Raw genomic sequence first — 27,993 nt, forward strand, 5'->3', positions numbered from 1 at the left:
ACAAGGAAGCTATTAAACCAAGAGTTCCAAATGGTGAAGTTGAAATCATCCCTTCGTAAATTTTACGGACGCCATCACGAGTTGGTTGACCGTTATGGAATAACCGTTTCACAAATGATGTCTGATATGTTCCTTACGTCGTAACTACAATCCCCATCCCTTTCATGAATGTGACCTACCGAATTAGACTTACCGGATTTGTAATCACATAAGCAACACGACGGGTGCCACATGTGGAGCAGGATCAGCTTACCCTTCCGGAGCACCTGAGATCACCCCTAGTTTTTGGTGGGGTTCGTGTTGTTTATTCTTTAGTTTTCTATGTTGTGTCATGTGTAATTTTGTTTTTTTGTTTGTCTTTTTCATTTTTAGCCATGGCGTTGTCAGCTTGTTTTAGATTTATGAGTTTGACTGTCCCTTTGGTATCTTTCGTCCCTCTTTTTCTGAAGGAATCTACATGGAATATAATTATGTTGTATTTGAGCCGGAAAAAAACGCACGGTGCGATGACCCTATCTTTTCTTTTGATATTATCATAGGTCGCCGCGCATTTTCTCACGCTACAGGTTGTGACAAAATGACAGATTTTGTATGGATTATACAGAAAAAAACATTATTATGTTATAAGAAGCTAAACTAAATGATAGAATTGTAAAATAAAATGCATATAGAAAGCTTACACAATGCTTTCAAAAGAAAAGATAAGGTCACCGTACGTTTTTTCGGCTAAAATATAAAATAGGAAAATTCCATATAGATTCCTTCAGAAAATGAACTGTTTTAGAGTTGTCTCCCCTTAAAATGTCAATTTGAAAAATTAAAAATCCACTATACATTATCTACACTTATAAAGATATTTACTGTTTATAAATTGTAATCTAATAAATTTGTTCTTTTAAATGAAAATTCATATTATTTATCTGCATTACTGCATTCAATTTTGCTACTATGATTGGAAATCTGGACCTTATAGGTTCTCTGTTTTTTACAATCAAGGTCGTTATAAACTTCCATTTCTTGTTATCAACTTAAAACTATTTGAAAGTTAATTAAAGAATATTTTAAATATTAACTAAGGCTTAAAGATTTAATGAAAAGAATTGTATTAAAATGAACAAAAAGCGATATTATAATACCCGGAAAATCAAATATAGCGTGATCGACTTTTTTTTTAGTACACTTTATTAGGGGAGATAATTTATGAAACAATATGCAAATTTCAGAATGAAAAATAATTAGGTTGGCAATGGAAAACATCAGTTTAGAAGCATGTATTGCTGACATGTAAGAACAAGGGAAAATAATGGAAACGACAGTTGTAAAGATTCGTCCGATCAAGGTATGACATGACAGAGGAAGCGTTCAAACATAAAGATTGACATCTAAATCTACGAGAAGCTCTATTGATAGTCGACCTTATTATTTACAGAATTTTATTGATAGAACTTCTGATTCCTGTTGATCTACGAAAGCTATGTCGCCACTCGAAAAGTGTGTATACGTGGCCTAGTAATCTGTAATCTGTAATCTGTAATATATATTCTGCCAATGTAGGCACACCTCTTCCGAGTATTGGTTTTTCACATCATGAATAAAAATATCTTCCACCAATATCACTATACACTATTTACATTGTTCATCATATTCTTGACGATAAAATTGGACTTAATGTCAATATCATCAAATCATTAAATATTTTAAAATCTAAAAATATTTATCTAAAGATATCACTGTTTAAGAGTAGACAACCAATTGACACTTAGGATTCATAAAATGTTACTTTCTTTTCTTTTTCTTTATATCATCTAATTGCAACAGTCTATATCTTTCACAATGGAGATTGTAACATAATCGCCTACATTTTGGATCTATAATGTTCTGTATCACTTTAAAAACTTTTTCATTTCTTAACATTGTCATGTAATTAAAGGGATCTATGATCAGTTGTAAAATGTCAAAATGTTCACCTTTCATATTAAAAGCAGCTAGTTCTTCACTACAGGAATTAATTAAATCTTCCAAAATTGGTTTTCTGATATCTTCTAAACTTTTACACGTTAATAAGAAATGTGGTAAAGTTTCTTCTGTTTCATTACACAGTTTGCATATAGACAGTTCTGTATTACTTTTAAACTTGGCTCTAACTGTTTGCAGAATGTAACTCCCAGTAGCTATTTTCAATTTTGTAGGAATTCTAATAATTTCCCTTGAATTCATAGTATTTGTATTTGCAATAGGATGACATTGTCCTGGTTTATATATCAACGATAAGTATCTTAAACTGGTATAAAGTTTTGCTTGATTCAGTATCTTCTCAATCCAGAATTTTTGAACTTTGGAAGTTATTTCCCTTTTCCATTGGTATTTACTAATTGGATTAACTAAGTATTGTGCAGGATCATTAAGTTCATATTTCAAAAATATTTTCCTCAGTAAACTAAACCAACTATTACTATTAATAGATTTAACATTTAATTGCCTTTCCGCTAGTTGCCATTCAATAGAATTTTTTCCTTGTCTAGTAATATTTCCATAAAAAGTTAAAATTTTTACATCTATTTGAGCTTCTACAGGTAACATCCCAGAAATCATATATATAGCAGGATCTGCTACTGTTTTTGGTAAAGATAACAATTGTTTCAAGAACTTCTTAAATTGGATATTTAAAGTTTCTAAACATCTTCCTCTAGGGATTACTATTTCCAATCCATAAAACATTATCGGAATAATATAAGTATTCATTATTGACATTGAAGTTTGTGGATCTAGTCCATTTTCGCCATAAAGTCCAACTTCCATTAAACTATATAGTGTCCTTCTTGCTTTCTTTAAATTCTCATCTATTGTTGCTTTACATGAATCATCGTCTGTACGACATATTCCTATATGTGTTGCTTTATTAGAAGTTGGAAGAACAGAATTGCCTAAATTCCAAAAAATTTCATTTACTTTCTCATGGTGACGTGATTTAGACTGTATAACACAACTTTTTGCTGGTTGTAGTAAGTATGCCTCACGTTTACTAAAATCAAAGGCCATATCAATTAAAATTTGCGTTTCATACGGACAGTTACTAAGAATGGCTAAATCATCTGCGCAAGTAGGAGCACAACAAGAAATAGATCCAATTTTGCCTCCATATCCTGAATCAGCTAAAATGTCTAAAAGTGTATTTATATAGATTTTGTACAAGTCTGCACTAAGAGTCCCTCCTTGTCTTACGCCTTGTTCTATTCTAAAAGTGTCCGATATTTGATTATTCCATTTAACACAAGAAACAGCATTTTTATATAGATTATCAATAATTAAAATTGATTGTTCCGGAATTTTCATTTGATATAATCTTCTGATAAGCCCAGCATGTTTAACAGCATTGAATGCAGATTTTGCATCAAGCATAGTTATTATTATTTGATCATTTAACTCGATACATTCCTTGTGATATTCTTCTATAATAAAAGAGCAGTTTAATGGTGCTGTTCTTTTAGTAAAGCCACGTTGTAATGGATTTTGATATTTTATAATGTCAGGATTAATTCTGATCTTTAAAACAGCCTCAATGAGTTTGGATAATGTTGGAGTAATTGTTATTCCACGATAATTTTTACTGTCTTTACAACTTCCTTTATTCTTAAAGAGCGGAATTACTATCCCTAATTTCTGTTCGTCTGGTATATAACAAAGTCTAAAAGTACTATCCAAGAGTTCTTTAAGGTGATAAATAAGAGATTGTCCTCCATATAATAAGTTTTCAGTTGAAACTCCAAATATATCTGGTGATTTATTTAAATTTAATAACTTCAAAGCTTCTACTATTTCATTTTCAGTAATACTTTGGTGCTGAAACATAGCTCTACAAATGTCAATTATATCAATATATTCTTGTTCGATCTTTTGTTGATATTTGTTATCAAAATGTTCATGAATAGAATTTTTTGTTAAATTTTCAAAATGATGTTTCCATCCACTTAAAAATGTTGTTTTCTGTACTATACACTGTGTCTCCTACAGATAGTTCGTCTATATGATTACTTAATCTTCCCCTCTGTTTTTTAATAAGTCTATAAAATGAATTATTGTTTTTGATATTTGCTTCCATTATTTTTTCTCTTTCATCGATTCTATTCATCGCAACTGCCTTGCGACAGTGTTTACGTAAATTATAAGTTGTCTCTTTTTTCTGAATATAAAGTTCATTCCTTGGATCTTCCGACCGCCCATTAATCTTCCATTGATAAAAAGCCTTTTTTTTCATTGCAATTGCGCCAGAAATATCTTCATTCATTACTTTTAATTTTGGTTTTCTATATCTTTTTCGAGGAGTTGGACAACAACTTTTTGCTGAATTGAAGAGTAAACTGTTCATATTTTGAAAAGCAATATCCACTTCATATTTATTTTCTAAAGATGATGAAAAATTATCTAATCCATTTTCAACTAAAGTTTTATATGCGTCTTTATCTATTTTTTTCCATGGAGTTTTTCCAGAGGGTAGAATATTTGAATTTGAACATTTCAGTTTTTCTTTAGCATTGATGATATATTTCAATTTTGCTTTAACAGGAAAATGATCAGACACGTTAGTAGCTACATTGTCCATTGTTTCCATACTGACCACATTCTCTTTAAAATCTTGTTTAAAAAGTAAAAAGTCAATAGTTGAAGTTCCTTTACCACTACAATTTACAAAAGTAATACCATTTTCTTCAGTATATAAACTATTTTCATTCAAAAAGTCTACTAAATATTTGTTTCTTCTCGTATCTATTTTACTTAAAATATTTTCGTTAAAATCGCCACCAATTATAATAGAGTGAGAGTCGCTATAACTTTGAACGATTTCATGTAGTTGGTCTATACAGTTATAAAATTCTAATGAGTCAGATGGTGTTCCTTTACATGGTAAATAAACAGATACTAGGAGTAGCTTTGAAGATCCTAAAAGTTCAACACAGCAAATTCTATCGTTTCCAATATCTAACGGATTAATAAAATTGTCAAGGTCTTTTCTCCATAAAATTCCTGTTCCCCCATAACCACGAGGTAAATTGGTTGGATTTATTGGATCTTTATCATCGACCGCTTTTCCAATTCCACAAATATTTTGATGAAGTTCATTAAGTAAATTCAGTTGAAAATTAAACAGCCAATGTTCTTGAATTAAAAAATATATCTGTTGATTTAAAAAGTTCATCAAAAAACATACCGCATGTTTGTATATTTTTACAATTAAAAGTTAAAATATTAAGTTCTTTCTTTTTATCATCCTCTCTACTTTCATGATTTAATTGTTCCATTATGTCGGTTGGACACTGAGGCTTGTTTTCCATAAAAAATTATTTCCATGTAAAGTTTTGGCAATGTTATTACTTTGGAAATATAAATTTTGTCCCAAATAGTCCCTAGGTTGATTACTTTGTGAATCACAATTTGTCCTTACTTGGTTGTCTGACGCTAATACATCAATAAGATTCGAATGAGTAACAGTTTGAGTATTGTCCGGAGACGTATCTTGAAACCATTGATTTTCATAATCACATCTACTTTCTGAATCACTATGACTCTCATTTACAGTTCCATAATTATTTATATAATATGAGTTGTGATGATCATAATAATATGGATATTGATGATAATAATTTTGGTAATCCCAATTATGTTGAGAATATTGATTTTCTGAGTTATCTTTCACATTTTGTTGATAAACATGATTTTGTGTATCCTTTAATTTATCATTGCTTTCAGTAATATTGTCAGATAATTTATCCAATTCATTTTCAATCTTGTCCACAATAAATTTTGTGACTTTATTCCTTACTTGTACCAGTAAATCTTCACTATTATCCCTATGACTATTTAAATTTCCAGATTCTGATTTTTCATTACACAGGGAAGAGTTATTTTGATTTTCTTCCAATATAATAATTTTCCTATTCATTGTTTTTATGGTTTGTTCTAACTCTAAATTTCGGGCTTCAATTTGGTGAAGATAATCAAGAAGCTTGGTTTTCTCTTTAAGTTTTTCATTCACTGACAACTCTTTTAATTTCAGACTTTCTTCTTTTTTCTTTAATTTTAGTTCTAATTGACGCAATTCTTTCTGTTTCAACACACTATTTTCATTATCCTTATCTTGATTTTCTTTAGATTTATCAGTAATGTTTTTGTCTACACAGACTAAAGTTGGACGAGGTGAATTAACCTTCTTTACTGAAGTTTCAATATTCAAATGCAAATTTTCAGAATTTTGACTATGTGTTGCTTCACATCCTAGACATATTTTATTTTCTTTTCCCATACATTTTATGTGATAAGATTGATCACAGAATTCACAAATTTGTTCATCAGTATTTAACAACTCTAAACATAAGGCACAAGACCTTGGAAATTCCTCCAATAAAAGAGATTGAGCAAAAGTTACTTTGGGTATTACTTGATCTTTATCTATATGTTTTACTGAAGTATCGGATTCTATTCCATTTCCTTCTAAAAAAGATTCTTCATTAATCATGTTGACCAAAGGTAAGTTGATACTATCACATACTTGAGTATGAGTGGGAGAATTCACAGATAATAGTTGCTTATCATCTATGGAGTCTATATCACAAATTGAACATATATAATGGTTTGTATCAGAATTATTCTCTAAAATGTTAATCATTTCACTTTTTAGTTTTTCGCAATTATAGTGTATCCAATGTTCACCCCTATTACACCAGACACTTCTAGATAAGCAATTTCTAGTACATTTAGGGCATACTTTAGGGTCCTTAATGTCATTACTACCAGCGGCAGCATTTGTAACAGCTTTAGATTGACTAATCTTTGTATTATCCACTACAACTGACGGATTATGACCGTTATTAATTGATGATAATAAAAAATCACATTGCTCTTTAATTTTGGTGTTGAGATGTTTATAGTCTACATCATTACTCATATGCGATGCAATTTTAGAAAATTCATCTATGAATGACATAAATTGTTTCCCATTCACTTCAATACGACATGTTGTATTAAAAATGTTCACCCTATATAATTGCTTTGACGGATTACTAACGTCAGCAAATGAAATTGACCTCTCAGATAATTTCTTTGATAAATCGAACCTTTCATGTACTGTTAGTTTTAAACTTTGGTTTGAGCTAAAATACTGGTCGAAGCATGTATTGAATTGCAAAAATGCAGCCGATGAAAACTGTATGATTAAATTCCCCCTTTTCAAAGTTGCTTGAATATCAATGTCTCTATTTGCAGCTTCCTTAATTTTATTCAAAGTTCTTTTCTCATTTAATACATAATTCTTAGTAGTTTGAATACTCTTGCTGGGTGTATATATTTTAGTTGGAACTAATTCTCTACTTGACCTTCTCGACATTTTGAATTTACTGTTGGTTGTATCTACTCAAAAACAGTGATTTGGAAAAAATGTTTAAATAAAACAATTGTCTTTCTTAAAACTGTTCACTATATATTAAAAGTGTTCTATGTTTAAAAGGTAAAAGGACTGTTAATTAAAAACTTCTTTAAAATTTCTTCATAAAACCAAGATGGCGACTATGAATCGGCTATTTCTTTGTCTCGTGTATCTCATTTTCTTTCGAGAAATGGCAGTAAATGTATTTTCACTTTGCTAAAACATCATTCAGGGTTCTCATTGGCAATACAGGAAATAAAAGTTCACATTAAAACACTATCAAGTCTGTAAAAATCTGTAAAATCTGTAAAACTGGCTCTCAATAAATTACACAACCACCACCTTCAACCACCACACACACCGATTCAATGTGGTTAAGACCGACGGCTACAGTGCTGAAGGTCCCGGATTCGATCCTGGCTCAGGGCGCTGGAATTTCAGTACTATTAGTAAGGTGATTTTCACCCTCCCACACACATCTCTGGTACCTAGACCGAGAATAAACTAGAATGGGTACTTTGGGGGCCTCGGTAGGTCAAAGTGGTCCCCGACTTTGACCTGGAGATCAATCTGTAGATATCTCTTCGGTTTGTCTGTTCCCGCCGAGAAGCCCTGTGGTTTTCTCCGAGTTCTTCAGCTTCTTCCACCATAATAACAGACTTCCCTGTGTCTCCTAACACTCCCTCTGTGTTCGGTTGGGATTGTCCTGGTAGTGGGTTGTATATAAGTAAGTGACACATCTCCATTAATCCTGATAGGGAGTGTACACGGATTCCACTGTACCCTTGCAGCAATCGAGAGGTGCTCCGTTCAGGGAGGGATCTTTTATACATACATACATACAAAGGGTACTTTGACCCATCACTCAAGTATTTAACTTTTGACGTCTACCAACATGACAATAAACTTTCTATATTTATAACCAATAGTTCCAAAATTGTGCTCAAAATTTATATACAGGTGCAGGTTAAAAACATCTTCTCTCAAAATTATACACTTTGTAGCTATTTGTCCACCATTACTGGATCTCATACAGGTTCCTAGTCCAAATGATTATGTCGTCTGTCATGGCTATGAAAGTGATTGTTGTTTGCGTCAAAAATTGAAGTGGCCGGGTCAACCGGGATAAGTAAAAAGGTGTATATTTGTGCTGCTTAACCACTACAGAGGAGCTTGATGAGTTTGGTCTTGAATTCCTCACTGCTGCCAATAGTTCGTCTGGTAGTTTATTCCAGTCTCTGATGGTCATGATGGTCCTAGGGAAAAAGCTGTATTTGTAGATATCTTTGTTTGGCCTGATTTGTACATAACTTTTATATATAGTGTTCTGTTGATGGAGTACCAAAGTTATTCTTACATGTCTTAGTTTTACAATAAAGGATCCAACATTTTTACTTATGAAGCCAGTAGTCCTGTGTTTCTTTTAGTGACAACTTTGTTATTAACTTGTTTGTCCCATGACATCATGTTGGTTGAGCTACAAGCGTATTCAAGTTAAGATCAGACAAGGGCAAGATATATAGATTCCACAACTGCAACAAGTGTATTACAATGTTTCTCCACTTGAGACAGTTAAATTTTAATATTTAAAGTGCGAGGCTTGCAGAGCTTTTTAAATAATTAAAATTTAACTGTTGAGAGTGAAGAAATATCGTAATACACGATTTACAGTGATGGAATCTGTTTCTCTTATGATTTTTATCCTTCCTTTTCAAAGATTTTAGGAAAGTTGTGTACTTTTGATGAGACGTCATCAGGTATGTTTGCATTTTTTCATGACGTCAGAATAAGAAAATTCAGAAGAAAACAAGAAAATTTAACGTCACAATTAAATGTCAACCAATCATTTGCCGAGAACAGATTTTTCACTAGTGAGGATAAATACTTTTCCCACACCAGTCAGGAAATGTGAAAATAGCACAAAATTCAGAAAAGCGTGTTTCTTGACTTTCTCTGGACAATAACTGAAGGATGTTATTACAGCTTCTCTACATCTCTTTAAAGCCTTTGCTCAGACATCCATGTATATCACAATGTATTTTAATTCATTGTAAGAAATGATGATACAAGCTTGTAATGAGGCTCTGCTCAATATTCCAAGTTATTACGGAGTGTCTCATCTATTATTTGTAACCAGCTAAGAAATGTTTGTAAAATAAATTATATTGCCTACCTACATGCATGACATGACCGCCCCTATTTTTTTTCAGCACGTTCAGTGTCTTCCCTAGAAAATTCTTGATGCATGGTGGGTCTAAGATGAATTTGCAACGCGGAGCGCGGCGTTGTTTTGTAGAATTATTTTTATTACACTAGTGAAATGAATTGTGCATGTCAGTTTAAAAACTTCACATAAATCTGCAATACAGTCAGGAATATTACTTAACGTTTTCTCTCAAGGCCAGCCTGGATCCAACAGTTTTTTCATTGGCCCTGTAGAATTTTTTTAGGCTCTACCAGGTTTGTTTTTACTACAGTTATATACATATTAATAGTCTGGAATGTTCTTATATAAAAGCCAAAAATATATGTTTGAAATACCTTATACATGTAGCTTGTTTCTGATTATGATGGAAATAATAAAGGAATTAAATAAAAATGAGTTTTTATGCCCCACCTACGATTGCCCCACCTACGATAGTAGAGGGGCATTATGTTTTCTGGTCTGTGCCTTCGTTCGTTCATCCGTGCGTCCGTTCGCCCCACTTTAGGTTAAAGTTTTGGTCAAATAGTTTTTGGTGAAGCTGAAGTCCAATCAACTTGAAACTTAGTACACTTGTTGCTTATGATATGATCTTTCTAATTTTAAAGCCAAATTACACTTTTGGCTCCAATTTCACGGTCCACTGAACATAGAAAATGAAAGTGGGAGTTTCAGGTTAAAGTTTTTGGTCAAGGTAGATTTTGATGAAGCTGAAGTCCAATCAACTTGAAACTTAGTACACTTGTTGCTTATGATATAATCTTTCTAATTTTAAAGCCAAATTACACTTTTGGCCCCAATTTCACAGTCCACTGAACAGAAAAAATGAAAGTGGGAGTTTCAGGTTAAAGTTTTTGGTCAAGGTAGTTTTTGATGAAGCTGAAGTCCAATCAACTTGAAACTTTTTACACTTGCTGCTTATGATATGATCTTTCTAATTTTAAAGCCAAATTAGAGTTTTGACCCCAATTTCACGGTCCACTGAACATAGAAAATGAAAGTGGGAGTTTCAGGTTAAAGTTTTTGGTCAAGGTAGTTTTTGATGAAGTTGAAGACCAAACAACTTGAAACTTAGTACACATGTTCCCTATATGGTATGATCTTTCTTATTTTAATGCCAAATTAGTTTTTTTTACCCAATTTCACGGTCCATTGAACATGGAAAAGGATAGTGCGAGTGGGGCATCCGTGTACCTAGGACACATTCTTGTTCAGAATTAAAATCCATTTAACCATGTATTTTCAGACTGGTCAACGTCGTTAACAGAAACACATCTGGGTTTTTTTTTTGACCTTATACTATTGTGCATAAGGAAAAGCTTGGGTTATACAACTTGAACTAAAGTATGTATACATGAGTTTGTGCTGTATAAGTTTCTTGTCGTGCTTTTCACTGGTACACCTACGACAAATGCCAAGTATATTCTGGAGCTGGCATGTCAGTAACTGCTAGTAGTCCTTTGTTAATTTATGTATTATTGTCATTTTGTTTAGTTTCTTTTGGTACCTATTCTTACAATGGACTCAGAATTCTCTTAATTAAACTGAGTTTTACTGTGCATATTGTTCGTGTTGTTATGTGTTTGTTTTTTCTACATTGGCTAGAGATGTAGAGGGAGGGTCGAGACTTTTTTGAGTGTGGGTGTTTCTCAGTGAAAAAACTATGTGAATTAAGTTTTGTATCCTACATTGAACTTTTGATGTCGTCCCTAAACATAGCATTGAGGCACCAGTTGATTAACATGATTTGTTTGACATGTAACAAGAACAATCTTATTGAATGCAATAAAAATTGATTGTATGAATTACTTTGTAACAGTTAAAGAGAATAAACAATCTAATTATACCATGATAATAAAACCCACTGATGCATGTAATAAATGAATAACGTTACACTATGTTAATGGCTTTTTGGTTGTTTTAAGTTTTTTAAGGAAAAACATTAAAATCTTCCTGTATCTGGAGCCTTAAAACAACAAGCATGTTAATTGTTAAATTAATCAATGCTATTGATTACCATGAAATTAAAGCTTGGCCTTGAGAAAATAAATTTCATGGGTGTAAATTTCTTTCAAAATTATAGCCCTTTATCGACAAAATTACATAACAGAATTGAAAACTTCTGAAACTGAGAATACTTGATTTTCTGAGTTTTATCTCACCTGTTGATTCATTAATTGAAACGAAAAACTAATGAAAACATTGATCAGTCATGATACTAAAAATGTTAACTTAAACAGTTTCCTTACATTTATATCATGTATATTAACGACATGAACGACATAATGAATAACATAAAATCCAACCCAAAAAATTCTGAAGATGATTAGAAATTGAAAGATCTTTTATAAATATACAGAACTATTTATATATAACCATGATAACAATCAATTATTATCAGATGTTGAATTGACTTAAAATAAGTGCTGATTTGAGTTGTACCCTTTCTGAACCAGAGGTTTTAAATTATCTCCCCTTGAAATTTGTTTTTATTTTTCAGTTGATTGCAGTAGCTTTCAAAAGTTTCATTCTTTTGTTGACATGAAAAAAAAAGCTGTACAAGTTATCTCTCCTTGAAAGGATTTGTTTTTATTTTTCAGTTGATAGCAGTAATTTTCAGTTGTATAACACTTCTGTTGTTGATAGTAGCTGTAGCAGAGCAGGAATGGGTAGAGGTTAAGTTTCATGACGAGGACCAAAAGTCCAGATGGGGCCTGTGGACTCTTTGTACCAAAGGAGAATGTAACTCCCTGGAATATGGTAATTCAGCCATGCTAATGCTAAATTATTGATGCCTGGCCTTGTCTAAAAGAGGGACTAAAGATACCAGAGGGACAGTCAAAGTCATAAATTGAAAATAAAATTGACAACACCATGGCTAAAAATGAAAAAGACAAATAGACAAACAATAGTACAAATGACACAACATAGAATACTAAAGAATAGGCAATACGAACCCCACCAAAAACTAGGGGTGATCTCAGGTGCTCTTGAAGGGTAAGCAGATCCTGCTTCACATGTGGCACCCGTCGTGTTGCTAATGTGATAACAAATGCGGTAAATAGTTTAATTCGGTAGGTCACATTCATGAAAGGGAAGGGCATTGTTACAAGGTAAGGAACATATCCGATATCATTTGTGAAACTGTTGTTCCATTATGGGCAACCAACTCGTGATGTTGTCCGTAAAATTTATGAAGGGATGATTTCAACTTCACCATTTGAAACTCTTGGTTTAAAAGCTTCCTTGTGAGCAGCAACCCTCTATCAAGAAGTTTTGTTTTTATGTTATTCATGACATATTACTATGTCTCAAAAAAACTGAACTCTGAGAAAAATTCAATTCAATGCTTCAATACAATGAATACTGTTATCTTAGAATGAATAAATTTATAGGCATAATTTGAACATTAGCCATTTATTTAATGCTTGGATTGTATACTGACACTTAAGTATATTTAATTATTTACAGAATAAATAAATCTATATACATTATTACATACCTTTAATATTTAGTAATTTTGACTTTGGCTTGTATACTGGTGCTTATAGTTGAATTTACTTTATTACAGAATGGATAAAAGTGTCTGCAGCATTTGTCCTCATATCAGTTATTCTGACATTCGCTGGAACTATGTGTGGAATTCTGGGATTGAAAGTTGTTATTCCTTACAATAATCGTCTCTGGTATTTGTCTGCAGGAGTGATCATGGGCTGTGTAGGTAAGTGTTACATTAGGGATTGAAAGTTGTCATTCCTTACAATAATCGTCTCTGGTACTTGTCTGCAGGAGTGATCATGGGCTGTGTGGGTAAGTGTTACATTAGGGATTGAAAGTTGTTATTCCTTACAATAATCGTCTCTGGTACTTGTCTGCAGGAGTGATCATGGGCTGTGTGGGTAAGTGTTACATTAGGGATTGAAAGTTGTCATTCCTTACAATAATCGTCTCTGGTTCTTGTCTGCAGGAGTGATCATGGCCTGTGTGGGTAAGTGTTACATTAGGGATTGAAAGTTGTCATTCCTTACAATAATTGTCTCTGGTATTTGTCTGCAGGAGTGATCATGGCCTGTGAGGGTAAGTGTTACATTAGGGATTGAAAGTTGTCATTCCTTACAATAATCGTCTCTGGTACTTGTCTGCAGGAGTGATCATGGCCTGTGTGGGTAAGTGTTACATTAGGGATTGAAAGTTGTCATTCCTTACAATAATCGTCTCTGGTACTTCCCTGCAGGAGTGATCATGGGCTGTGTAGGTAAGTATTACATTAGGGATTGAAAGTTGTCATTCCTTACAATAATCGTCTCTGGTACTTGTCTGCAGGAGTGATCATGGGCTGTGTAGGTAAGTGTTACATAAGGGATTGAAAGTTGTCATTCCTTACATTAACCGTCTCTGGTACGTGTCTGCAGGAGTGATCATGGGCTGTGTGGGTAAGTGTTACATAAGGGATTGAAAGTTGTTATTCCTTACAATAATCGTCTCTGGTACTTGTCTGCAGGAGTGATCATGGGCTGCGTGGGTAAGTATTACATTACTCATTAGGGATTGAAAGTTGTCATTCCTTACAATAATCGTCTCTGGTACTTGTCAGCAGGAGTGATCATGGGCTGTGTGGGTAAGTGTTACATTACTCATTAGGGATTGAAATTTGTCATTCCTTACAATAACCGTCTCTGGTACTTGTCAGCAGGAGTGATCATGGGCTGTGTGGGTAAGTGTTACATTACTCATTAGGGATTGAAAGTTGTCATTCCTTACAATAATCGTCTCTGGTACTTGTCTGCAGGAGTGATCATGGGCTGTGTGGGTAAGTGTTACATTAGGGATTGAAAGTTGTCATTCCTTACAAAAACCGTCTCTGGTACTTGTCTGCAGGAGTGATCATGGGCTGAGTAGGTAAGTGTTACATAAGGGATTGAAAGTTGTCATTCCTTACAATAATCGTCTCTGGTACTTGTCTGCAGGAGTGATCATGGGCTGTGTAGGCAAGTGTTACATTAGGGATTGAAAGTTGTTATTCCTTACAATAATCGTCTCTGGTATTTGTCTGCAGGAGTGATCATGGGCTGTGTAGGTAAGTGTTACGTAAGGGATTGAAAGTTGTCATTCCTTACAATAACCGTCTCTGGTATTTGTCTGCAGGAGTGATCATGGGCTGCGTGGGTAAGTATTACTACAGGGATCAAGTTTGTTGGACACAGGGAAGTTTTACTCTCATAAATTTCATGTGAGTTAAGAGTCACATGAATTGTGCACCTCAAAGGAAATAAAATGAAAAACACATGTACATGAACTGATTTAATGTTAGTTTCCCCTGAATCTCATGTGACAATCAAACTAATTTTTTAAAGAGAATATTTAATGTTAATTTTTTTTCAAATAACATCCTAAATTTTAAATTTAAATTAAAACCCTTTGTCTTTGACAAAGTTTTTTCAAATGAAATTCACTGTAAATATTTCACTCAACACAATTCACTAAACATGATTATCTCCCCTGAATAAGTACTTTGATATTTTTCAGCTCTGTCAGACATATTAACCTGGATTATCTCCCCTTTATATAAGTTTTACAAGTGTTACAAAAGGGATTGAAAGTTGTCATTCCTTACAATAATCGTATCTGGTACTTGTCTGCAGGAGTGATCATGGGCTGTGTGGGTAAGTGTTACATTAGGGATTGAAAGTTGTCATTCCTTACAATAATCGTCTCTGGTACTTGTCAGCAGGAGTGATCATGGGCTGTGTAGGTAAGTGTTACATTAGGGATTGAAAGTTGTTATTCCTTACAATAATCGTCTCTGGTACTTGTCTGCAGGAGTGATCATGGGCTGTGTAGGTAAGTGTTACGTAAGGGATTGAAAGTTGTCATTCCTTACAATAATCGTCTCTGGTACTTGTCTGCAGGAGTTATCATGGGCTGCGTGGGTAAGTATTTCATTACTCATTAGGGATTGAAAGTTGTCATTCCTTACAATAATCGTCTCTGGTACTTGTCAGCAGGAGTGATCATGGGTTGTGTGGGTAAGTGTTACATTACTCATTAGGGATTGAAAGTTGTCATTCCTTACAATAACCGTCTCTGGTACTTGTCAGCAGGAGTGATCATGGGCTGTGTGGGTAAGTGTTACATTACTCATTAGGGATTGAAAGTTGTCATTCCTTACAATAATCGTCTCTGGTACTTGTCAGCAGGAGTGATCATGGGCTGCGTAGGTAAGTGTTACATAAGGGATTGAAAGTTGTCATTCCTTACAATAACCGTCTCTGGTACTTGTCAGCAGGAGTGATCATGGGCTGTGTGGGTAAGTGTTACATTACTCATTAGGGATGGAAAGTTGTCATTCCTTACAATAATCGTCTCTGGTACTTGTCAGCAGGAGTGATCATGGGCTGTGTGGGTAAGTGTTACATTACTCATTAGGGATTGAAAGTTGTCATTCCTTACAATAATCGTCTCTGGTACTTGTCAGCAGGAGTGATCATGGGCTGTGTAGGTAAGTGTTACATAAGGGATTGAAAGTTGTCATTCCTTACAATAATCGTCTATGGTACTTGTCTGCAGGAGTGATCATAGGCTGTGTAGGTAAGTATTACATTAGGGATTGAAAGTTGTCATTCCTTACAATAATCGTCTCTGGTACTTGTCAGCAGGAGTGATCATGGGCTGTGTAGGTAAGTATTACATTAGGGATTGAAAGTTGTCATTCCTTACAATAATCGTCTCTGGTACTTGTCTGCAGGAGTTATCATGGGCTGCGTGGGTAAGTATTTCATTACTCATTAGGGATTGAAAGTTGTCATTCCTTACAATAATCGTCTCTGGTACTTGTCAGCAGGAGTGATCATGGGCTGTGTAGGTAAGTATTACATTAGGGATTGAAAGTTGTCATTCCTTACAATAATCGTCTCTGGTACTTGTCAGCAGGAGTGATCATGGGCTGTGTAGGTAAGTGTTACATAAGGGATTGAAAGTTGTCATTCCTTACAATAATCGTCTCTGGTATTTGTCTGCAGGAGTGATCATGGGCTGTGTGGGTAAGTGTTACATTAGGGATTGAAAGTTGTCATTCCTTACAATAATCGTCTCTGGTACTTGTCTGCAGGAGTGATCATGGGCTGTGTGGGTAAGTGTTACATTAGGGATTGAAAGTTGTTATTCCTTACAATAATCGTCTCTGGTACTTGTCTGCAGGAGTGATCATGGGCTGTGTAGGTAAGTGTTACGTAAGGGATTGAAAGTTGTCATTCCTTACAATAACCGTCTCTGGTACTTGTCTGCAGGAGTGATCATGGGCTGTGTGGGTAAGTGTTACATTAGGGATTGAAAGTTGTTATTCCTTACAATAATCGTCTCTGGTACTTGTCTGCAGGAGTGATCATGGGCTGTGTGGGTAAGTGTTACATTAGGGATTGAAAGTTGTCATTCCTTACAATAACCGTCTCTGGTACTTGTCTACAGGAGTGATCAGGGGCTGTGTAGGTAAGTGTTACATTAGGGATTGAAAGTTGTCATTCCTTACAATAACCGTCTCTGGTACTTGTCTGCAGGAGTGATCATGGGCTGTGTGGGTAAGTGTTACATTAGGGATTGAAAGTTGTCATTCCTTACAATAATCGTCTCTGGTACTTGTCTGCAGTAGTGATCACGGGCTGTGTAGGTAAGTGTTACATTAGGGATTGAAAGTTGTCATTCCTTACAATAATCGTCTCTGGTACTTGTCTGCAGGAGTGATCATGGGCTGTGTGGGTAAGTGTTACGTAAGGGATTGAAAGTTGTCATTCCTTACAATAATCGTCTCTGGTACTTGTCTGCAGGAGTGATCATGGGCTGTGTGGGTAAGTGTTACGTAAGGGATTGAAAGTTGTCATTCCTTACAATAATCGTCTCTGGTACTTGTCAGCAGGAGTGATCATGGGCTGTGTGGGTAAGTGTTACATTACTCATTAGGGATTGAAAGTTGTCATTCCTTACAATAACCGTCTCTGGTACTTGTCAGCAGGAGTGATCATGGGCTGTGTGGGTAAGTGTTACATTACTCATTAGGGATTGAAAGTTGTCATTCCTTACAATAATCGTCTCTGGTACTTGTCAGCAGGAGTGATCATGGGCTGTGTGGGTAAGTATTACATTAGGGATTGAAAGTTGTCATTCCTTACAATAATCGTCTCTGGTACTTGTCTGCAGGAGTGATCATGGGCTGTGTGGGTAAGTGTTACATTAGGGATTAAAAGTTGTCATTCCTTACAATAACCGTCTCTGGTACTTGTCTGCAGGAGTGATCATGGGCTGTGTGGGTAAGTGTTACATTAGGGATTGAAAGTTGTCATTCCTTACAATAATCGTCTCTGGTACTTGTCTGCAGGATTGATCATGGGCTGTGTAGGTAAGTGTTACATTAGGGATTGAAAGTTGTCATTCCTTACATTAACCGTCTCTGGTTCTTGTCTGCAGGAGTGATCATGGCCTGTGTGGGTAAGTGTTACAAAAGGGATTGAAAGTTGTCATTCCTTACAATAATCGTCTCTGGTACTTGTCTGCAGGAGTGATCATGGGCTGTGTGGGTAAGTGTTACATTAGGGATTGAAAGTTGTCATTCCTTACAATAACCGTCTCTGGTACTTGTCAGCAGGAGTGATCATGGGCTGTGTAGGTAAGTGTTACATAAGGGATTGAAAGTTGTTATTCCTTACAATAATCGTCTCTGGTACTTGTCTGCAGGAGTGATCATGGGCTGCGTGGGTAAGTATTACATTACTCATTAGGGATTGAAAGTTGTCATTCCTTACAATAATCGTCTCTGGTACTTGTCAGCAGGAGTGATCATGGGCTGTGTGGGTAAGTGTTACATTACTCATTAGGGATTGAAAGTTGTCATTCCTTACAATAACCGTCTCTGGTACTTGTCTGCAGGAGTGATCATGGGCTGTGTGGGTAAGTGTTACATTAGGGATTGAAAGTTGTCATTCCTTACAATAATCGTCTCTGGTACTTGTCTGCAGGATTGATCATGGGCTGTGTAGGTAAGTGTTACATTAGGGATTGAAAGTTGTCATTCCTTACATTAACCGTCTCTGGTTCTTGTCTGCAGGAGTGATCGTGGCCTGTGTGGGTAAGTGTTACAAAAGGGATTGAAAGTTGTCATTCCTTACAATAATCGTATCTGGTACTTGTCTGCAGGAGTGATCATGGGCTGTGTGGGTAAGTGTTACATTAGGGATTGAAAGTTGTCATTCCTTACAATAACCGTCTCTGGTACTTGTCAGCAGGAGTGATCATGGGCTGTGTAGGTAAGTGTTACATAAGGGATTGAAAGTTGTTATTCCTTACAATAATCGTCTCTGGAACTTGTCTGCAGGAGTGATCATGGGCTGTGTGGGTAAGTGTTACATTAGGGATTGAAAGTTGTCATTCCTTACAATAATCGTCTCTGGTACTTGTCAGCAGGAGTGATCATGGGCTGTGTAGGTAAGTGTTACATTAGGGATTGAAAGTTGTTATTCCTTACAATAATCGTCTCTGGTACTTGTCTGCAGGAGTGATCATGGGCTGTGTAGGTAAGTGTTACGTAAGGGATTGAAAGTTGTCATTCCTTACAATAATCGTCTCTGGTACTTGTCTGCAGGAGTGATCATGGGTTGTGTGGGTAAGTGTTACATTACTCATTAGGGATTGAAAGTTGTCATTCCTTACAATAACCGTCTCTGGTACTTGTCAGCAGGAGTGATCATGGGCTGCGTGGGTAAGTATTTCATTACTCATTAGGGATTGAAAGTTGTCATTCCTTACAATAATCGTCTCTGGTACTTGTCAGCAGGAGTGATCATGGGTTGTGTGGGTAAGTGTTACATTACTCATTAGGGATTGAAAGTTGTCATTCCTTACAATAACCGTCTCTGGTACTTGTCAGCAGGAGTGATCATGGGCTGTGTGGGTAAGTGTTACATTACTCATTAGGGATTGAAAGTTGTCATTCCTTACAATAATCGTCTCTGGTACTTGTCAGCAGGAGTGATCATGGGCTGCGTAGGTAAGTGTTACATAAGGGATTGAAAGTTGTCATTCCTTACAATAACCGTCTCTGGTACTTGTCAGCAGGAGTGATCATGGGCTGTGTGGGTAAGTGTTACATTACTCATTAGGGATGGAAAGTTGTCATTCCTTACAATAATCGTCTCTGGTACTTGTCAGCAGGAGTGATCATGGGCTGTGTAGGTAAGTATTACATTAGGGATTGAAAGTTGTCATTCCTTACAATAATCGTCTCTGGTACTTGTCAGCAGGAGTGATCATGGGCTGTGTAGGTAAGTGTTACATAAGGGATTGAAAGTTGTTATTCCTTACAATAATCGTCTCTGGTACTTGTCAGCTGGAGTGATCATGGGCTGTGTGGGTAAGTGTTACATTACTCATTAGGGATTGAAAGTTGTCATTCCTTACAATAACCGTCTCTGGTACTTGTCAGCAGGAGTGATCATGGGCTGTGTGGGTAAGTGTTACATTACTCATTAGGGATTGAAAGTTGTCATTCCTTACAATAATCGTCTCTGGTACTTGTCAGCAGGAGTGATCATGGGCTGTGTGGGTAAGTATTACATTAGGGATTGAAAGTTGTCATTCCTTACAATAATCGTCTCTGGTACTTGTCTGCAGGAGTGATCATGGGCTGTGTGGGTAAGTGTTACATTAGGGATTAAAAGTTGTCATTCCTTACAATAACCGTCTCTGGTACTTGTCTGCAGGAGTGATCATGGGCTGTGTGGGTAAGTGTTACATTAGGGATTGAAAGTTGTCATTCCTTACAATAATCGTCTCTGGTACTTGTCTGCAGGATTGATCATGGGCTGTGTAGGTAAGTGTTACATTAGGGATTGAAAGTTGTCATTCCTTACATTAACCGTCTCTGGTTCTTGTCTGCAGGAGTGATCATGGCCTGTGTGGGTAAGTGTTACAAAAGGGATTGAAAGTTGTCATTCCTTACAATAATCGTCTCTGGTACTTGTCTGCAGGAGTGATCATGGGCTGTGTGGGTAAGTGTTACATTAGGGATTGAAAGTTGTCATTCCTTACAATAACCGTCTCTGGTACTTGTCAGCAGGAGTGATCATGGGCTGTGTAGGTAAGTGTTACATAAGGGATTGAAAGTTGTTATTCCTTACAATAATCGTCTCTGGTACTTGTCTGCAGGAGTGATCATGGGCTGCGTGGGTAAGTATTACATTACTCATTAGGGATTGAAAGTTGTCATTCCTTACAATAATCGTCTCTGGTACTTGTCAGCAGGAGTGATCATGGGCTGTGTGGGTAAGTGTTACATTACTCATTAGGGATTGAAAGTTGTCATTCCTTACAATAACCGTCTCTGGTACTTGTCTGCAGGAGTGATCATGGGCTGTGTGGGTAAGTGTTACATTAGGGATTGAAAGTTGTCATTCCTTACAATAATCGTCTCTGGTACTTGTCTGCAGGATTGATCATGGGCTGTGTAGGTAAGTGTTACATTAGGGATTGAAAGTTGTCATTCCTTACATTAACCGTCTCTGGTTCTTGTCTGCAGGAGTGATCGTGGCCTGTGTGGGTAAGTGTTACAAAAGGGATTGAAAGTTGTCATTCCTTACAATAATCGTATCTGGTACTTGTCTGCAGGAGTGATCATGGGCTGTGTGGGTAAGTGTTACATTAGGGATTGAAAGTTGTCATTCCTTACAATAACCGTCTCTGGTACTTGTCAGCAGGAGTGATCATGGGCTGTGTAGGTAAGTGTTACATAAGGGATTGAAAGTTGTTATTCCTTACAATAATCGTCTCTGGAACTTGTCTGCAGGAGTGATCATGGGCTGTGTGGGTAAGTGTTACATTAGGGATTGAAAGTTGTCATTCCTTACAATAATCGTCTCTGGTACTTGTCAGCAGGAGTGATCATGGGCTGTGTAGGTAAGTGTTACATTAGGGATTGAAAGTTGTTATTCCTTACAATAATCGTCTCTGGTACTTGTCTGCAGGAGTGATCATGGGCTGTGTAGGTAAGTGTTACGTAAGGGATTGAAAGTTGTCATTCCTTACAATAATCGTCTCTGGTACTTGTCTGCAGGAGTGATCATGGGTTGTGTGGGTAAGTGTTACATTACTCATTAGGGATTGAAAGTTGTCATTCCTTACAATAACCGTCTCTGGTACTTGTCAGCAGGAGTGATCATGGGCTGCGTGGGTAAGTATTTCATTACTCATTAGGGATTGAAAGTTGTCATTCCTTACAATAATCGTCTCTGGTACTTGTCAGCAGGAGTGATCATGGGTTGTGTGGGTAAGTGTTACATTACTCATTAGGGATTGAAAGTTGTCATTCCTTACAATAACCGTCTCTGGTACTTGTCAGCAGGAGTGATCATGGGCTGTGTGGGTAAGTGTTACATTACTCATTAGGGATTGAAAGTTGTCATTCCTTACAATAATCGTCTCTGGTACTTGTCAGCAGGAGTGATCATGGGCTGCGTAGGTAAGTGTTACATAAGGGATTGAAAGTTGTCATTCCTTACAATAACCGTCTCTGGTACTTGTCAGCAGGAGTGATCATGGGCTGTGTGGGTAAGTGTTACATTACTCATTAGGGATGGAAAGTTGTCATTCCTTACAATAATCGTCTCTGGTACTTGTCAGCAGGAGTGATCATGGGCTGTGTAGGTAAGTATTACATTAGGGATTGAAAGTTGTCATTCCTTACAATAATCGTCTCTGGTACTTGTCAGCAGGAGTGATCATGGGCTGTGTAGGTAAGTGTTACATAAGGGATTGAAAGTTGTTATTCCTTACAATAATCGTCTCTGGTACTTGTCAGCTGGAGTGATCATGGGCTGTGTGGGTAAGTGTTACATTAGGGATTGAAAGTTGTCATTCCTTACAATAATCGTCTCTGGTTCTTGTCTGCAGGAGTGATCATGGGCTGTTTAGGTAAGTGTTACGTAAGGGATTGAAAGTTGTCATTCCTTACAATAACAGTCTCTGGTATTTGTCTGCAGGAGTGATCATGGGCTGTGTAGGTAAGTGTTACGTAAGGGATTGAAAGTTGTCATTCCTTACAATAACCGTCTCTGGTATTTGTCTGCAGGAGTGATCATGGGCTGCGTGGGTAAGTATTACTACAGGGATCAAGTTTGTTGGACACAGGGAAGTTTTACTCTCATAAATTTCATGTGAGTTAAGAGTCACATGAATTGTGCACCTCAAAGGAAATAAAATGAAAAACACATGTACATGAACTGATTTAATGTTAGTTTCCCCTGAATCTCATGTGACAATCAAACTAATTTTTTAAAGAGAATATTTAATGTTAATTTTTTTTCAAATAACATCCTAAATTTTAAATTTAAATTAAAACCCTTTGTCTTTGACAAAGTTTTTTCAAATGAAATTCACTGTAAATATTTCACTCAACACAATTCACTAAACATGATTATCTCCCCTGAATAAGTACTTTGATATTTTTCAGCTCTGTCAGACATATTAACCTGGATTATCTCCCCTTTATATAAGTTTTGATATTTTTCAGCTCTGTCAGACATATTAACCTGGATTATCTCCCCTTCATATATATTTTGATATTTTTCAGCTCTGTCTGACATACTAGTCCTGATTATCTCCCCTGTATATGTATTTTGATATTTTTCAGCTCTGCCGGACATATTGGCCCTGATTATCTCCCCTTAACATGCTTTTTGATATTTTACAGCTCTGTCAGACATATTAGCCCTGATTATCTACCCTGTGAAGTTTAAGGAAGAGATTATGGTACACGAGGATGTGAGACGCTGGGACTTTGACTGGACCTATGGCTTTGGCTGGGGAGCTTTCATCTTCTCAGCAGCAGCATCAGTGTTTTTCTTTATTCCATCAGGAACAAAAGAAATTTCCAGAAAGTCGTTTTCATCTGATATTTGACACTGTCTATTAACAGCTACTGCAATGCATAATTTCTGTGTATAAATGATCTCATGTTTTTAAGTATTAGACTTCATATGAAGAAAATGTTTTGACCATGTTGACATTTGTCTCTAATTTTTCTATAGGCTTTAATGCAATTATTATAAAAAAAATTGGGAAGCTAATAATTAAAAAAAGGAATGGTAGACAGAACTAAAATACAAGTATTTTTACAATTAACCATTTCCAATCAGAAAAGATGAGTGTTTTTTATTATGTCAGTACTCATTGTGAACTACACTTTTTAAGATGTCAATTAATGATTTTCTATTTTCAAAAAATATTTAATGAAAAACCCTTGTTTAAAGTTTTCACAATGGTGTTATTACATTAACATTACCATGTACAAGTGCAATATGAAAATGTATATTATACATGTATGCTGTAAATTGTCTGTTATAGTATATTTCTTGCCATTGTTATACCTGTTAACTTGTTGACTGCATTATCAAATCAAATGGTTTGTTTTTAACTTAACTTTAAGTGTATGTGTTATCTATTACCAGTGTAAGATTAAGCACAGGACATAAGGACACACGATGTGTTACTCCTTATCAACCTGGAGTTATCTTTCCCTATAGAGGTCATCCATACATGGTTACATTTTTACACATTTGTTTTGATACCTAGAGATTATTATATATATATCTGATGTAAATACTCCTACATGTTGAGTTCTGAACATATATGATTATTTGGACTGTACATGTATGGGGGCAGCATATGAGTTTTTACTCATTTGGTTATAAAACAGGCCAGACCATATGAGTATTTGGACCATGTAGATATCGGTTGGATTAATTCAAACTTCCTTAACAGACACAGCTTATGGTCACAAGATATTGAATGAAATAATATCATTTATTTGTTACATATTGTCTGAATCTTGGGGAATGTTTTTTTTTCTTATTATAACTTTGCGTTAAGATAATGAATTTACTTATTTTATGAGTGGTATATTGTGTTTCTTAAAGACAAATTAACAATGACCATGCAAAAATATTTCAACAATAATTTTTTAAAACTTGTGACTGGGTTAAGTTTCATAATGTTACAATGAGTACAAAGTTATTACCCGAGTCTTAATTGAATTAATTTCCAAATAAGAATTCTGAATTTATGAAACCTTAAGGGTTATAAATGCCTTATGCAATTACTGTTCATTGTTCATGATATTAATAACCTGGACCATAAACATATGGCTGGACAATATGAGTATATATAGGGGTTACGTGTGTGGTCCAAATACTCAAATGGGCAAGATTGTATATATCTGTGTTTATTGTTACATTGTTTTTTATGTACATGGATTAGTTTTGTTTTTTAAGGGGCTGGGTTATTTTTGCATGAACTTTTTACATGGTCCCCTCCAGACATTGTCTAGTCTTGGGAGACCAGGGCCCTTGTTTGTTGTTATGTTTCATTGTTGGTTGTTATTTTACATTAATTGTTGTAAAGTTACATTGTTTGTTGTATATTTGTTAGTATACGAACAGAGGAAACATGAGTTGTTTTGCATTTGACTGGAATGAAAACTTAAAAGATGTTGTACTATTTTAAACAAATTCCAGGTTTATTCTGTATTTCAATGTACTGTGTGGCGCACAACACTTTCTATGACAAAGAAGATAGCACATTTTCTATAGAATGTAATGTTCGGTGCACAACACTTTCTTTACAAAATACATTATATGGAAAGTGTTATGCCTTGCATCAAAACATTATGATACAGAATAAACAAGAAATTCATTTAAAAGTTTAAGCACAAGAAATTATGCAAATTGCATAATGAAAAAGTTCCAAGTTGAAATAACAGTCTGTTTTATGTAAATAGAGAGATCAGTGTTGTGATAATGATCTTCCATGTTGTGATAAGATTTACTGTGATGTATTAGTAAGATGTAGTTCATGTTAACACATTCCATAACTGTTTATATCATACACACAGTGAACAATGGCATGGTCAGAAAATGTTATATTTAATATTGTTAACTGAAACCAGACTAAGATTGATTTAATTTCTTTATTGTTTAATTTTGTATAGAGGATATACTTCCTTAGTATATGGCTAACGATAAACAATGATGCAATATTAAGAAGCTAATATATTTTAAAGAAGTGGTCCCTTAAGTCAGTTCAGTCCCGGTTTATTAGGTGCATAATGAATTATTATTAAATTTAAACCATTCTAGGTAATTTTCTACATACTAATTACTTGTATGCCTCTAAATCTTGGGATTTTGTTCAAGTTTTTTAAATCACAATAAATTTCTAATACTCCTTAAACATAAACTAAGAGATTTTGATAGTTATGTGTTTTGATAGTCCCTTTTACTTAAAACTTCTTTTTGAGACAACTTTTTTAAATATGTATTAAGTTGAGAATCAATAAACTTAATTTATACATGAACTTTTTATCAAGGAAAACATTAGAACTTTTACTCTAGTCACAGGCCAAAAAAAAATTTCATGATATTAACTAAGGAAGTTTGATGTATGTATAACCAGCACAGAAGAATTTTGATATCTTAAGACACGTCAGCCCACATTCAACTTTCTATTTATTAAATTTGATTATTCTTGATTGTATTGTATTTAAAGAAATATATATTATTCATTGCTTACAATGTTGGGAATTTTATGTAGAATTTTATTTGAATTTTATATCAAAGTATTCATTTACACTTTATTAAAATATTATTAATATACAGCATATATAGCATTATAATTTAATTTTGGATGTAACACGTCCTTTGATTGGCTGACGTTATTTTGTTATGAGCCCATAGACATAATTAAGTCATGAGACCGTGACGTTATCAACGTTTTTTCATGGTTTTCCATGGTTTAAAATGGAATTTAGAATTAAATTATTAGAAATTACTAATATTTTTTCTGTCTACTCAAAATAACATAAAAAATATTACAGCCATTCCTTAAATTAGGCAATTATTTATGTCAAAAGTACAATGTAATTAAAATGTATACTGTTGATAAACCACTTTCATGTCCAAAGGTGAAAGGTGTTAAATTTAAGTAATTAGCTGTGTGCTCAATGAATGGTTAGAAAATTTGTGAAAAAAACCCCAATGTGATGGTAAATTTTCAAATCAGGACTTTTTTGGGAAGGCAAAAAATTATCAAGCCATCAGACAACAGATTTTGTTTCTAATTATGTTCCAACAAAAATGACCAAGCTGTTGTGGTCACTGGATAGTTACTGTAAATTCAGAAATTAATGCGAGGTTTTTATTATTGCGAAAAATGCGACAGAGTTGTAAACGCAATAATTTAAACTCGAATTTTGAAATATCTTATATGAATTAAAAAAGATTTTTTCGAAATCGTAAAAATTAAAAACTCATTTAAGTCTAAATTGACAAAATCACAATAATAAATGCACGCAATAGTTTCTGAATTTACAGTATTCAGTTGATCAAGTATATATTTAAGGTTATTGTTGGGGATTTAAAAGTGCAATATTTTAGCATATATATTATAGATAAATTAAAGATATGTTATCTTTTTTTTAGTGTGTAGTGTACACTTAAATTGTGCAATGTGAAATTAAAAAGTTCAGTCTGTGTAGAGTATGTATTAGTATACACTTAGGCTAATCATTTTTGTACTATTCTTGAGTCACAAAAAAGTATGCAGGAATCCAGCTGACAAATTAATGAGTGATTGTCCTTTAATGAGGATTTATTTTACCCTTTTTTGTGTATGTGAAAAAAAATGAAGTAAAAAAAGTTTGGGTGTAGTCATGTTTATTGACTAGTAAACGGATGTTGATGTATTTTGTTATTGTTTTTTTGTTTAGAAAGAAACAAATGTAATAAAGTGTTATTGCTGTACATGTATTATTCTCATTTAATGTCATGTGATGCCCAAGTTCACCTTTGTTAATTCATTGTTAGATCTGTAGTATTTTCTATTTCAACTTATGTGGCACATTAGGGCTATTAATATTGACTTTTTGACAGTCATGTGATCTTACCCCTGTTCAAATGCCCTATTTTTTAATCCTTTTATGATGTAGTAAGCTTTTGGTTTCTTTGTGCTGTGTTAACTGAAGTGTATTGCAACTCACTCTATATTTATGCACCTAGCCAGATCAAACTATAGATTTTAAAATTGACTTTTGCTGCTTCACCATAAAGAAACCATCATTTAGGTGTATGAGCAAAGACTTGATGTTAAACACAAGCTATTTCTTTTATCATCCCTTATGGTTCATTACCTGGTTATTTTCTCCTATCTTTTAGGTTCATCATAACTATGCAAATATTCAAAGTCAATAGACCATGACTGAAGGTACAGATCCAAACAATCTCCATAGAAACAAGATCCCTACGCGAAACAATGCTAAAACAACTGTATGCCAAATTTATTG

The 27,993-nt window shown here is 34.7% G+C and overlaps 1 protein-coding gene across 1 annotated transcript; it reads left to right on the forward strand.

The window, feature by feature from the left end:
• Positions 1–1,192: 1,192 nt before the first annotated feature.
• LOC134681508 (transmembrane protein 47-like) lies at positions 1,193–26,228 on the forward strand. Its single transcript, XM_063541146.1, has 5 exons — positions 1,193–1,339; positions 12,221–12,380; positions 13,192–13,337; positions 14,625–14,697; positions 23,350–26,228. Exons 1-5 carry the CDS (start codon positions 1,304–1,306, stop codon positions 23,556–23,558), a joined length of 624 nt encoding a protein of 207 aa, XP_063397216.1. The 5' UTR covers positions 1,193–1,303; the 3' UTR covers positions 23,559–26,228.
• The last annotated feature ends 1,765 nt before the right edge of the window (positions 26,229–27,993 follow it).

Source organism: Mytilus trossulus, chromosome 8 (assembly GCF_036588685.1).
Source record: "Mytilus trossulus isolate FHL-02 chromosome 8, PNRI_Mtr1.1.1.hap1, whole genome shotgun sequence".
NCBI classification, from domain to species: Eukaryota; Metazoa; Mollusca; class Bivalvia; order Mytilida; family Mytilidae; genus Mytilus; species Mytilus trossulus.

Coding starts and splice junctions, on each gene's coding strand:
- LOC134681508 (XM_063541146.1), top strand. CDS start 1,304: ATGGAAACGACAGTTGTAAAGATTCGTCCGATCAAG. Junction 1,340..12,220: donor TAAAGATTCGTCCGATCAAG/GTATGACATGAC, acceptor TTTATTTTTCAG/TTGATAGCAGTAATTTTCAG. Junction 12,381..13,191: donor ATGTAACTCCCTGGAATATG/GTAATTCAGCCA, acceptor ACTTTATTACAG/AATGGATAAAAGTGTCTGCA.